General features: G+C 41.9%; 1 protein-coding gene across 6 annotated transcripts in view; it reads left to right on the top strand.

Moving 5' to 3' along the window:
• Nucleotides 1-15,068, top strand: part of MTCL1 (microtubule crosslinking factor 1) — a 256,548-nt gene that overhangs the window by 194,166 nt on the left and 47,314 nt on the right. For all 6 annotated transcript variants that reach the window (XM_073631361.1, XM_073631363.1, XM_073631360.1 and 3 more), the window contains one exon: nucleotides 5,858-6,058. In XM_073631361.1, the coding sequence (XP_073487462.1) occupies nucleotides 5,858-6,058 (201 nt within the window). The remainder of the gene's footprint in view (nucleotides 1-5,857; nucleotides 6,059-15,068) is intronic.

Raw genomic sequence — 15,068 nt, 5'->3', positions numbered from 1 at the left:
CAATACAAAAGATAAGGATGAAACTAATCCTCCCTCCAGCCAAAATTAAAAATAAGACTGACGTCTTACAGGGAACATTGGGTGGCCACCTTACCCTATATACACACCTCCATCAATCACTCGTCTTGCATACACATACAGACAAAAGTCCTTGACCCAGGTCTTTTTGAATGGATGTTAATCAAATGTTGCTCCGATGAATAGGAGAGTAAAATAGGGGACCATGGGCATGTACAGGGAACAATTGTCTGTATCAGGGCTGCGTTAAAGGCGAAAAATCCACCCGTAGGATTGACCTAGATATATTGAGAATCAAACAGAGATCCGTGCAGTGTAGCACTATTAAGCACGGGGGTCAACAGTTAGTGACCTAACAGACCAGAGTCCATTGATGTTTTTCCATAAAAAGCCATATGCTGATCGCTCACCGTTTAGGCGTCTTGATCTGGGTGTCTCATGGTCCGTGGAGTGCCCGTGCTGTCGCCGTCTCCTGGCTTGTCAGTGGACCGTGCTGATAGCTATACACTTCCGGCAGTACTGATTCCTCCAGACTGCATTTACGGTAGATCGCAGGGTACAAAGATAGTCAGCTGGGCTGTAGCAATCGGCTGTGTAGGCGGTATTCTGGACAGCCACATGGGAAGGCGGCAGAGAAGCAGGATCACTGTTTGAAATTAGCGGTATTGGTCCGTCCGAGGGTGGAGATAGGCTGAGGTGGTTCCGAGCTGTTTGGTGGGCATCCAGAGGTCCCAGCCACCACACGAGTGATGGCGAGATGCTTACGCGTTTCACCTGATCACAGGTTTCCTCAGAGCATGCTTACGCGAGATGCTTACGCGTTTCACCTGATCACAGGTTTCCTCAGAGCATGCTCTGAGGAAACCTGTGATCAGGTGAAACGCGTAAGCATCTCGCCATCACTCATGTGGTGGCTGGGACCTCTGGATGCCCACCAAACAGCTCGGAACCACCTCAGCCTATCTCCACCCTCGGACGGACCAATACCGCTAATTTCAAACAGTGATACCCCGTGCTTAATAGTGCTACACTGCACGGATCTCTGTTTGATTCTCAATATATCTAGGTCAATCCTACGGGTGGATTTTTCGCCTTTAACGCAGCCCTGATACAGACAATTGTTCCCTGTACATGCCCATGGTCCCCTATTTTACTCTCCTATTCATCGGAGCAACATTTGATTAACATCCATTCAAAAAGACCCGGGTCAAGGACTTTTGTCTGTATGTGTATGCAAGACGAGTGATTGATGGAGGTGTGTATATAGGGTAAGGTGGCCACCCAATGTTCCCTGTAAGACGTCAGTCTTATTTTTAATTTTGGCTGGAGGGAGGATTAGTTTCATCCTTATCTTTTGTATTGCTGTTAAATCTGTTTAGATATGCACTTTTTTTTATTTTTGAGGGTCTTTCAATAAAGATAGTTAAGCTATATATCAGTGTGTCCTCTCTGAAGAAACTGCTTTTTTGGAATCTATTTCCGATATTTTTTTGTATGCTGTTGGTTAAGTTCAGAGGACAATCACCCTGCTTTATGCGATTAGTTCACGATTCATAATCTGGGGTGACGATATATACAGGTGTTCATATTTGAGCAGGTACTTGGCAAACCTGTTAGAAAAGCTCATACACACCGGTGCTTGATTGGCAACGTCAGGGGTCTCCTCTCTTATTTTGATTATGAATTTGAGTGGAGACTGCGAGACAGGGCTTCTCGTCCAACATAAGTGCCTGACCTCACAAATGCACTTCTGGAAGAAAGCTCAAACATTCCCATAGACACACTCCTAAACCTTGTGGACAGCCTTCCCAGAAGAGTTGAAGCTGTTACAGCTGCTAAGGGTGGGCCAACTCAAAATTGAACCCTATGGACTAAGACTGGGATACCATTAAAGTTCATGGTTCATGTGCGTGTAAAGGCAGGTGCCCAAATACTTTTGGTAATAGTGTGTGTGTGTGTATATATATATATATATATATCTATATAGATATAGATATATATATATATCTATATCTATATAGATAGATATAGATAGATATAGATAGATATAGAGATATATAGATATATCTATATCTATATATACAGTGGGGACGGAAAGTATTCAGACCCCCTTACATTTTTCACTCTTTGTTATATTGCAGCCATTTGCTAAAATCATTTAAGTTCATTTTTTTTTTCCTCATTAATGTACACACAGCACCCCATATTGACATAAAAACACAGAATTGTTGAAATTTTTGCTGATTTATTAAAAAAGAAAAACTGAAATATCACATGGTCCTAAGTATTCAGACCCTTTGCTCAGTATTTAGTAGAAGCACCCTTTTGATCTAATACAGCCATGAGTCTTTTTGGGAAATAGGCAACAAGTTTTTCATACCTGGATTTGGGGATCCTCTGCCATTCCTCCTTGCAGATCCTCTCCAGTTCTGGCAGGTTGGATGGTAAACGTTGGTGGACAGCCATTTTTAGGTCTCTCCAGAGATGCTCAATTGGGCTTAAGTCAGGGCTCTAGCTGGGCCATTCAAGAACAGTCACTCCTTCGTTATTTTAGCTGTGTGCTTAGGGTCATTGTCTTGTTGGAAGGTAAACCTTCGGCCCAGTCTGAGGTCCTGAGCACTCTGGAGAAGGCTTTCGTCCAGGATATCCCTGTACTTGGCTGGATTCATCTTTCCCTCAATTGCAACCAGTCATCCTGTCCCTGCAGCTGAAAAACACCCCCACAGCATGATGCTGCCACCACCATGTTTCACTGTTGGGACTGTATTGGACAGGTCATGAGCAGTGCCTGGTTTTCTTCACACATACCGCTTAGAATTAAGGCCAAAAAGTTCTATCTCGGTCTCACCAGACCAGAGAATCTTATTTCTCACCATCTTGGAGTCCTTCAGGTGTTTTGTAGCAAACTCCATGCAGGTTTTCATGTGTCTTGCACTGAGGAGAGGCTTCTGTCGGGCCACTCTGCTATGCAGCCCAGACTGGTGGAGGGCTGCAGTGATGGTTGACTTTCTACAACTCTCTCCCATCTTCCGACTGCATCTCTGGAGCTCAGCCACAGTGATCTTTGGGTTCTTCTTTACCTCTCTCACCAAGGCTCTTCTCCCCCGATAGCTCAGTTTGGCCGGACGGCCAGCTCTAGGAAGGGTTCTGGTCCTCCCAAACGTCTTCCATTTAAGGATTATGGAGGCCACTGTGCTCTTAGGAACCTTAAGTGCAGCAGAATTTTTTTGTAACCTTGGCCAGATCTGTGCCTTGCCACAGTTCTGTCTCTGAGCTCTTCAGACAGTTCCTTTGACCTCATGATTCTCATTTGCTCTGACATGCACTGTGAGCTGTAAGGTCTTATATAGACAGGTGTGTGGTTTTCCTAATCAAGTCCAATCAGTATAATCAAACACAGCTGGACTCAAATGAAGGTGTAGAACCATCTCAAGGATGATCAGAAGAAATAGACAGCACCTGAGTTAAATATATGAGTTTCACAGCAAATGGTCTGAATACTTAGGACCATGTGATATTTCAGTTTTTTCTTTTTTAATAAATCTGCAAAAATGTAAACAATTCTGTTTTTCTGTCAATATGGGGTGCTGTGTGTACATTAATGAGGAAAAAAAATGAACTTAAATGATTTTAGCAAATGGCTGCAATATAACAAAGAGTGAAAAATTTAAGGAGGTATGAATACTTTCTGTCCCCACTGTATAGTGAGTTTACAGCTTGTATAACAGGGTAAATTTGCTGTCCCCTCAAAATAACTCTACAGCCATTAATGTCTAAACTGCTGGCAACAAAAATGAGTACACCCCTAAGTGAAAATGTCCAAATTGGGCCCAAAGTGTCAATATTTTGTGTGGCCCCCATTACTTTCCAGCACTGCCTTAACCCTCTTGGGCATGGAGTTCACCAGAGCTTCACAGGTTGCCACTGGAGTCCTCTTCCACTCCTCCATGACGACATCACGGAGCTGGTGGATGTTAGAGACCTTGCGCTCCTCCACCGTCTGTTTGAGGATGCCCCACAGATGCTCAGTAGGGTTTAGGTCTGGAGACATGCTTGGCCAGTCCATCACCTTTGCCATCAGCTTCTTTAGCAAGGCAGTGGTCATCTTGGAGGGGTATTTGGGGTCGTTATCATGTTGGAATACTGCCCTGCGGCCCAGTCTCCACAGAGAGGGGATCATTCTCTGCTTCAGTATGTCACGGTACAGGTTGGCATTCATGGTTCACTCAATGAACTGTAGCTCCCCAGTGCCGGCAGCACTCATGCAGCCCCAGACCATGACACTCCCACCACCATGCTTGATTTTAGGCAAGACACTCTTGTCTTTGTACTCTTCACCTGGTTGCCACCACACATGCTTGACACCATCTGAACCAAATAAGTTTATCTTGGTCTCATCAGACCACATGACATAGTTCCAGTAATCCATGTCCTTAGTCTGCTTGTCTTCAGCAAACTGTTTGCGGGCTTTTTTGTGCATCATCTTTAGAAGAGGCTTCCTTCTGGGACAACAGCCATGCAGATCAATTTGATGCAGTGTGCGACGTATGGGCTGAGCACTGAAAAGCTGACCCCCCACCCCTTCAACCTCAGCCGCAATGCTGGCAGCACTCATACGTCTATTTCTCAAAGACAACCTCTGGATGTGATGCTGAGCACGTGCACTCAACTCCTTTGGTCGACCACGACGAGGCCTGTTCTGAGTGGAACCTGTCCTGTTAAACTGCTGTATGGTCTTTGCCACCGTGCTGCAGCTCAGTTTCAGGGTCTTGGCAACCTTCTTATAGCCTAGGCCATCTTTATGTAGAGCAACAATTCTTTTTTTTCAGATCTCAGAGAGTTCTTTGCAATGAGGTGCCATGTTGAACTTCCAGTGACCAGTATGATAGAGTGAGAGTGATAAAACCAAATGTAACACACCTGCTCCCCACTCACACCTGAGACCTTGTAACACTAACGAGTCAAATGACACCGGGGAGGGAAAATGGCTAATTGGGCCCAATTTGGACATTTTCACTTAGGGGTGTACTCACTTTTGTGGCCAGCGGTTTAGACAATAATGGTTGTGTGTTGAGTTATTTTGAGGGGACAGCAAATTTACACTGTTATACAAGCTGTACACTCACTACTTTACATTGTAGCAAAGCGTCATTTCTTCAGTGTTGTCACATGAAAAGATATAATAAAATATTTACAAAAATGTAAGGGGTGTACTCACTTTTGTGAGAGATACTGTACATACATATATATATTTTTTTCCTGGTTCATTTTTATTGTTTTAATACATAAATACAATGCCTTTTCCATATTTTGCTCTTTCACACTGGATCACAGTACAGAACTGACCTCTTGATAAATTGTCTTAAATGTTCAGTTCTACCTATCAGATTACCTTACCCCAACCTTAGCCACACTCATCATATTATTGTCGTAGGTTTGTTTAAGCAATTCTGGATTCTTCTTTGGAATAAACTGAGAAACCACTAAGAGTGTGATGCCATGATACTCAGACTAAGACCAAGCCAAGAATGTTATGACTAAGGCCAGTGTTGTACAAGCTTACTATTTAAGGTGGATAAATTATAAGGTTATGCTGAAAGCTAGCTTTTATAATTGTGCATGTATCTTCATATCATAATAGCTGTCTTCAAAAAAATCTAACATTCTGCTAGCTAAGGCAGGTACTTTGTCAACATAATTTTTTCATAAATACATAATTGTGAATATACAGTATGTATTCCAGCTAAACAAACTATTTTGTTTTTGCCATGAGTACAATATTCATGTATTTTATTATTTACATTTTATGTATACCGGTGAATTTGTTAACTGATTGCAGATTGATCAACTAAATACCCTTCCTGAGTTTACTGGTCACCTTGACTTCAAAGAAAATGACCTTGACTTGGAGGAAGGGGAAGAAGATGAGGATGATGGAGTGTTTGCCTTAACAGACTATCCCCAACATTCCACAAGCGAGCACGGCAGAGACCTCAACCCCCAGCTGCAGACTCCTGAATTACTCCAGCATCAGAAGCAGGTATTAAAGGGTAACTCCACTTTCGTGGGGAAAAAAATAGCAAATAAAGAAAAAATAATCAAGCACATATAATTGCGACACTAATCATATTTTAATTGAATGTTATTAAAAATTACCTTTCCTTTTCAATCTGCAGCCACTGTAATTTTCTAAGAATGCATTGCAATATGACTACCTGGAGATGTTCTGTACACAGAGTGTGTACTGACCACTCTGCAGAAACATCATTTCCTGCTTGTGTGATTGGCTCACCAATTTTCCCAGAAGTCTGCCTAAGATACAAGTCAAAACCCTCATTTTTGGAGAGATAATTTCAATAGGAGCATGTCTAAAGGGATGCAGGCCCAGCAGATTTCCTCATTAGGGCCCTGCAGCTGCACACCTGACGGTTAATTATGAAACCACTCCCATTAGACCCACTCAGTACAGAGGCACAGACAAACACACATGGATTTCTTCAGAATAACAAAAGGTAGGAATCTGCAACAAAGGTTGTTATAATCGTTGCAATGTACTTCGATCACCCAGAATGTTTTTTTCTCAACAAAAGTGGAGTTACCCTTGAAGTTAAATGAATGCAGGCAGATTCAAACCATAACTTATTTGCAGAAAGGAATTAATAAATGCACGCCGTATGTATACTAAGTATTCAAATTTGCTTTTCTGTGCATAAATCTATGTAAAACAGTTCCTCAGGAATATAAAAACTAGAGATACATTTTCACATTCCATTAGTTGTTGTCCATGCCCCGCACCTTTTCCTCTTGGTAAAGAGTAAAACAAGGAGGAAACTCATTCCTTATCAGATTGGTACAGCCAAGATTTCAATGAGTGATGGGGAGGGAGCAGCTGGCTCAGTCCCCCAGAAGTGCAGCTGAGAGGCTGAGCCAGCTGCTGGTCCAGGCATCTGGATGAATCTCGACTGTAAAGTCAGGGGTCTTTTCCCAGCCTGAACCGTTGGATTGGATCAAATAAGGACACTGTGTAGAGTACGTAGCACATTACACTTTATGTTTGGATGTATTTTTGCACTTTACTAGATAATTTTTGCACTTTGTCAGGTATTTTGCACTTTATCAAATATTGCATGTCAGATATCTGAATGTGGATATCAAATTGTCATTGATTTAGCGCTGCACTAATTGTTTTTGCATTTGAGATTTACAACCACTTTAAAGTAATTTTAAAGTCTCTTTTTTTTTTTAAGTTAAAAATAACAAACATGTTATACCTACCTGCTCTGTGTAGTGGTTTTGCACAGAGCAGCCCAGATCCTCCTCTTCTCGGGTCCCTCTTCAGTGTTCCTGACCCCTCCCTCCTGTTGAGTGCCCCCACAGCAAGCAGCTTGCTATGGGGGCTGGAGTGAAAAATGTAGTGCTAAGACAAAACAAAACCAAAATGTATATATATAAATAAAATTCAGTGACCAGTGGGTGGTGTCCACTGTGACATAAATAGAACAAAGCCAAAATAAATATAGGTGAGTAAAGTTCAATGACTCGTGAATATTATCCACTGTGACATAAGTATGGGCAACATAGGTGATAAAGTCTCACAGTGCAATAAGATATGGAATCCAGTATGAGTGGAAAATCTTCTAGTGTGTGATTCATCAACATGGAAATCTTGAGGTAGAAATAGGTGAAATACTCTTACCAGAACAGGTGGATTCGTATGTCAGCGACACCGAATCAGACAGGCTTAGAGATCCAGGTGGATGGCTGTCCTGGAGGGAGATGGAAGTCCCGGATCTCAAAGGACATCTCCTTTTCACTGGACCAGCTACAGTGATGCTCATCATGCGTATCCAGTCCCAAGAGTATGGGGAGAGAAAAAATTGGAGTACTCCAAAAGTGCAGATCAAAAGTTGGATTTATTGGGTCAAACCAATATACAAATGATAAAAGCGTGATCATGTAGAATAAAATCGAGTGTAGGGAATACACAAGGCAAGGCTAGGCACACTATTCCCTACACTCGATTTTATGCTACGTGATCACGCTTTTATCATTTGTATATTGGTTTGACCCAATAAATCCACCTTTTGAGCGACTGGAGAGGGGGTAAATGTCCCAGGTTTGTTTGCCCCCCCGACCAATAAAGTACCAGCCACCACTGGTGATCCCGCTGAGACTACAACTGTACATGCAGCTGTTCAGAGCTACACACACACACATGCAGCATAAGAGGGACACTTGTCTTGTCAGTCACTGTTGTGGAGTACGCATGGCTTTTGCCCTGTGTCCCTTATGCTACCATTGTGTGCAGGCACTATCAACGACAGTTGCAGTTTCTGCTAGAGCGCATGCAGGGGAGACTCCTACAGGTCTCCCTAGGTCCCAGCAGTACAGGGTCCCACATAGATTGGTAATGTAGGAGTGCAGCTACGGGCAGCTTAAAAAGGTTTTTTTTTGGCTACAGCACCATTCACATTAGTTAAGTGTAATGGTGTGCACTCCGTTACCTACAGGGACTGCTTCTGCTAAAAATCTGCCCTGCTGTGTCTCCCTCAAAGCTGACAGATACTGCCCTGAGCAGCTGTCTTCCAGGGCTGTGAGAGTTAACAGCAGCTGCTGCTACAGAGAGTGTTGTGCCACTTGCCCTTTCTGCACTTTCTGCCTTTCATGGAACCCTACTATAATTGCCCCACAATGCATCACAGTCCGTGAGTGTGCATGGGAGATCCTGTCATTCAATGGCTCCTCTTCCATTCAACGTCGCAATACACTGTGTGACAATAATAGTACATGTTTTGTGAATGGTGGAGAGGGCAGAAGGGGGCAGGCAAGTGGTGCAACTTTTCTCTGTAGCAGCTGCTGTTAGCCTTCATGTCACCAGAAGATGGCCACTCAGGGCAGTGTTTGGCAGGTATGAAAAAGATCCTGAAGGGAGGATTTTTACCAGACACCGCTGCCTACAAGTAATGGGATACACACCATTGCACATTGGTAATGTGTATGGTGCGGTAAACTTAAAAAAATGCTGAACGTTAACTTGCTGTCTAGGGGACCCCACTGCATGGGTACATCTAACAGAAGCCCAGGGTTGGGTTTTGAGGCTTATATGATATTTTAATTATTGTGTTCAGATATACCATAGCCAGCCTAGTGCAACTACTATTGAAGCAAAACAATGGCCTGCACTGTATACTGAAAAACATCTAAGTACTGTAATAAAGCACAGTGAACTCATGCGAAAGAACGAGATATATTAGTACTGCCAGCAACAAGTATAGTATTTTATGAGCTCCTTCTATGAGTGAGGTGTTGGCAGAATTGGCAGAATATTATTGGCCTTGATCGTTGTGTGATAAAACTTCTGTAATCTGTTCAAGTAATAATATAGTTATACTTTGATTTCCCCTTTTTAAAGACCACAAAAGTTTAAAATGAAAAAGAAATATGAAATCTTTTAAGGTCAAATAAGAACATGAACTGCTGAGTAATAAAATAATTTTATCAGTTGGTTGCAACATTTGAACTGTTTGCAGAAACACAATAGAATAGAATGTTTCTGTTTTAAAAATTAACTACTTCTTTCACCGACCAATCAATCTTTTATTATGCATAACAAGTACATCTCTATTAAAGTGTAAATCTTTGCACTACTATAATCGTAAGTTATATTACTGCCCTGTGCTATATGTTTGCCAACTGTAGCAAAGCCTAGCAAAAAGTTGTATGGGTAATAATATTGCTAAAGTGGACCAAAACTCAAATGTGAAAATGTGCTTTTAAAGGAGACATCAAGAAATGTTCATTGTACCTAAGCAGTGCCCTGAAAATTCTACCTTTTGTCTGGAATTCCACCTAAAAAAGAACAGTGAATTTCCTGTGCCTTGAGCTGCAAAGCTGTATATCTGCAATGTGAGACCTAAGGCACTGCTGTGTCACTAGATTAGGAATGAGATTTGGTGATATCATTGCCATGGTTCTCACTATTCTCTTTGCTGGAGGTTCTGACATGAGAACACAAAGTCCTGCCTCTACCAAGATAGCCACCTGCAAGCGCTCAAGCTCAAGTGCTCAAGCCTCCTCTATATCCTTTACAAGTATTATTTTTGTGCATGTAGGGGGCTGGAGGATGTTTTCTTGCCGATTCACTGAGGCCACTGCTATATTATTTGCATTTGATTATACATATAAAGTTAGTGATGGCTACTGAAATTGCAATTCTGTCTTGGAACATTAGAGCAATTAGGGATCGTATTAAGAAGCAGGACATGTTTAATACCTTGTCTCAACATGCCTCATTGATTGTTTGCCTGCAGGAAACACACTTAACTCGTGGTACGGTTAATTTATTGCAGAATAGAATGCACCCTATTCAGTCCCATGCTGTATACTGTGCCTGTGCCAGTGGCATCAGTATACTAATTTCTCCTAAACTTCAGTTTTCCTGCAGACAAACCTTGGTAGACCTGCAGGGCAGGTTTGTTTTATTGGTGTGTACACTGTTTTCTACACAATGCATATTGGGGTCGGTATACAGTGCCTTGAAAAAGTATTCATACTCCTTGAAATTTTCCACATTTTGTCACGTGACAACCAAAAACATAAATGTATTTTATTGGAATTTTATGTGATAGACCACCACAAAGTGGCACATAATTGTGAAGTGGAAGGAAAATGATTAATGGTTTTCAACATTTTTTACAAATAGTATATGTGAAAAGTGTGGCGTGCATTTGTATTCAGCCCCCCTGAGTCAATACTTTGTAGAACCACCTTTCGCTGCAATTACAGCTGCAAGTCTTTTTGGGGATGTCTCTACCAGCTTTGCTCATCTAGAGAGTGAGATTTTTGCCCATTCTTCTTTGCAAAATAGCTCAAGCTCTGTCATATTGGATGGTCAGCATCTGTGAACAACAATTTACAAGCCTTACCACAGATTCTCAATTGGATTTAGGTCTGGACTTTGACTGCGTCAGTATAACACATGAATATGCTTTGATCTAAACCATTCCATTGTAGCTCTGGCTGTATGTTTAGGGTGAACCTCTACCCCAGTCTCAAGTCTTTTGCAGACTCTAATGCCGCATACACACAATCGGATTTCTCGTCGGAAAAAGATATGACAGCTTTTCCGACGGGATTCCGCTCAAGTTTGCCTTGCATACACACGGTCATGCAAAAGTTTGCTGAACTTACGACCGTCAAGAATGTGGTGACGTACAACACTACCAAGAGCCGAGAAGATGAAGTTCAATGCTTCCGAGCATGCGTCGAATTGTTTACAAGCATGCGTAGGAATTTTGCGCGTCAGAATTGCCACAGATGATCGCATTTTTAAATAGAAACTTTTGCCGACCGAAAAATTGCGTTTTGCTTTTAGGCCAAGAAGTTACATTTTGGTCTCATCTGACCAGAGCACCTTCTTCCAAATGTTTGCTGTGTCCCCCACATGGCTTCTCGCAAACTGCAAATGCGACTTCTTATGGCTTTCTTTCAACAATGGCTTTCTTCTTGCCACTCTTCCATAAATGACAGATTTGTGGAGAGCATGACTAGTAGTTGTCTTGTGGACAGATTCTCCTACCTGAGCTGTGGATTTCTGCATCTCCTCCAGAGTTACCATCGGATGCCTCTTGGCTGCTTCTCTGGTTAATGCACTCCTTGCCTGTCAGTTTAGGTGGATGGCCATGTCTTAGTAGGTTTGCAGTTGTGCCATACTCTTTACATTTTCGGATGATGGATTGAACAGTGCTCCGTGAGATGTTCAAAGCTTGTGATTCTTTTTTATAACCTAACACTGCTTCTCCACAACTTTATCCCTGACCTGTCGGATGTATTCATTGGCCTTTATGATGCGGTTTGTTCTCTAAAGTTCTCTAACAAAACCCTGAGGGCTTCACAGAACAGCTGTATTTATACTGAGATTAAATACAGTTGTGCTCATAAGTTTACATACCCTTGCAGAATTTATGATTTCTTGGCCATTTTTCAGAGAATATGAATGATAACACAAAAACTTTTCTTTCACTCATGGTTAGTGTTTGGCTGAAGCCATTTATTATCAATCAACTGTATTTACTCTTTTTAAATCATAATGACAACAGGAACTACCCAAATGACCCTGATTAAAAGTTTACATACCCTGGTGATTTTGGCCTGATAACATGCACACAACTTGACACAAAGGGGTTTGAATGGCTATTAAAGGTAACCATCCTCACCTGTGATCTGTTTATTGTAATTAGTGTGTGTGTATAAAAGGTCAATGAGTTTATAGTCTCCTGACAGACCCTTGCATCTTTCATCCAGTGCTGCACTGACATTTCTGGATTCTGAGTGATGGGGAAAGCAAAAGAATTGTCAAAGGATCTGCGGGAAAAGGTAGTTGAACTGTATAAAACAGGAAAGGGATATAAAAAGATATCCAAGGAATTGAGAATGCCAATCAGCAGTGTATAAACTCTAATCAAGAAGTGGAAAATGAGGGGTTCTGTTGAAACCAAACCACAGTCAGGTAGACCAACTAAAATTTTAGCCACAACTGCCAGGAAAATTGTTCAGGATGCAAAGGAAAACCCACAAATAAGTACAGGTGAAATACAGGAATCTCTGAAAACATGTGGGTGTGGCTGTTTGAAGATGCACAATAAGGTGGCACTTGAAGAAAGATGGGCTGCATGGTCAAGTCGCCAGAAGAAAGACATTACTACACAAATGCCACAAAGTATGCCAAACAGCACAGAGACAAGCCTCAGTCTTTCTGGCACAAAGTCATTTGGAGTGATGAGACCAAAATTTAGATTTTTTGGCCACACCAAAAACGCTAGATTTGAAGAGGAGTCAACAAGGCCTATGAGGAAAGGTACACCATTCTGACTGTGAAACACGGAGGTGGATCTCTGATGTTTTGGGGATGTGTGAGCAACAAAGGCACAGGAATTTTGGTCAAAATTGATGGCATTGCATTCATCAGCCAGGAAGCTGCGCATGGGACGTACTTGGACATTCCAACATGACAATGATCCACAACACAAGGCCAAGTCGACCTGGCTACAGCAGAATAAACTGAAGGTTCTGGAGTGGCTATCTTAGTCTCCTGACCTCAAAGTCATTGAGTCACTCTGGGGAGATCTCAAACGTGCAGTTCATGCAAGACAGCCCAAGAATTTACAGGAAATGCAGGCTTTTTGCCAATCCACAAATACCACAAAAGACTTCAAGCTGTCATTGTTAAAGGGGGCAATACACAGTATTAACTGTAGTATGTAAACTTTTGATCAGGGTCATTTGGGTAGTTCCTGTTGTAATTATGATTTAAAAAGAGTAAACACAGTTGATTGATAATAAATGGCTCCAGCCAAACACTAACCACGAGTGAAAGAAAAGTTTTTGTGTTATTATTCATATTCTCTGAAAAATGGCCAAGAAATCATAAATTCTGCCAGAGTATGTAAACTTATGAGCACAACTGTACACACACGTGGACTCTATTTACTAATTAGGTGACTTCTGGAGGCAATTAGTTCCATTAGATTTTAGTTAGGGGTATCAGAGTAAAGTGGGTTGAATACAAATGCACGCCACACTTTTCAGATATTTATTTGTAAAAAAAATTGAAAACCATTTATCATTTTCCTTTCACTTGACAATTATATGCAACTTTGTGTTGGCCTATCACATAAAATTCCAATAAAATACATTTAAATTTTTTGGTCGTAACATTATAAAATGTGAAAAATTTCAAGGGGTATGAATATTTTTTCAAGCCACTGTATTTAGTTTCTAATGTGAACACAGGTACAATGCAAACTACCATGGTTACATATAAATTGACCCCATATATACTTTTTAGGTCAATTTAAATTAAACTCTGTTCACTGTACCTTGGTTAAAAACAGATTAGTGTAGAACTCTGAGCAGTGGCAGTGCGTCCATTAAGGGCGCATGGACGCCACCCCCTCTGTCACCCCCCTCTATGTAAAATGGATAGATTTATGCATTGCATAAATCTATCTATGGCCGTTGTAGCCATCCCCTATTCAGGCGTCCGACCCCTTTTCAGAGTTACAGCGGTGGGGATGTTTTTTTGAAGAACCTGATTAGAGCCATATGCTCTAATAGGCTTCAAAAAAGGTGGACTTCGAGCGGAGAACATTGCACTCACAGTCCACCTAGGTGTGTTAGAAAAGTTCCCTCAGCAGCCAGCATCATAAGCCCCCCAAGCAGGCAGCAAAAATGTAGACCCCCCAACAGTAAATCCTCTCCAGCAACTTTACACCCCTGGTGACAATAGATCCCCCCTTGCCAGCATCAGTAGGCTCTCCAACACCCTTTGCCAGCACATACACTAAGTGCTGGAGGTGCCAGAACTACTGCGTTCCCACTGAATAAAAGCCTTGGGTTTTGGACAAAAAGGCTTGAAACCATTCTTGGTTTTTACTGCTGTCTGATTCACCACTTGGGAGATTGCCACTGATTAGTTACAGTCACTGGGACAGGTAATCATAACGACATGGGCATAGACAGCAGTAGTAAACTGACAGAGGTTTTAAGCCTAATTTATTAATTACAGGTAACTATATCACGCTGTCAATTTACACACCACTTTACATATATATTGTACATTCACATCAGTCCCTGCCCTCAAGGAGCTTACAATCTAGAGTCCCTAACTCACATTCATACATACACATAATAGGGCCAATTTAGACAGGAGTCAATTAACCTACCAGCATGTCTTTGGAGTGGGAGGAAACCCACACAGGCACAGGGAGAACATGTAAACTCCAGGCAGGTAATGCCGTGGTTGGTGTTCGAACCAACAACCCTAATGCTGCTAGGCGGAAGTGTTAACAAGTGTGATGCCCCAACCCTTCTCCAGTCTGTCCTGTTTGGAGGTACTAGGTTGCTGTATTGGGAGAAGCAGCCTATCAGTTAGGAAAGTAGAGACATCACACTAGTAAGACAATGGTGGGTGGTTTTACAGCACAGTTCAGCACTTCTACGATCTGTTGACCCAACTTGTGGCAGCGTTACCTGGGCTTTTGTATCCTACT

The sequence above is a fragment of the Aquarana catesbeiana genome, linkage group LG05 (genome assembly GCF_042186555.1).
Source record: "Aquarana catesbeiana isolate 2022-GZ linkage group LG05, ASM4218655v1, whole genome shotgun sequence".
NCBI classification, from domain to species: Eukaryota; Metazoa; Chordata; class Amphibia; order Anura; family Ranidae; genus Aquarana; species Aquarana catesbeiana.
This window is presented reverse-complemented; position numbering and strand designations above follow the sequence as displayed.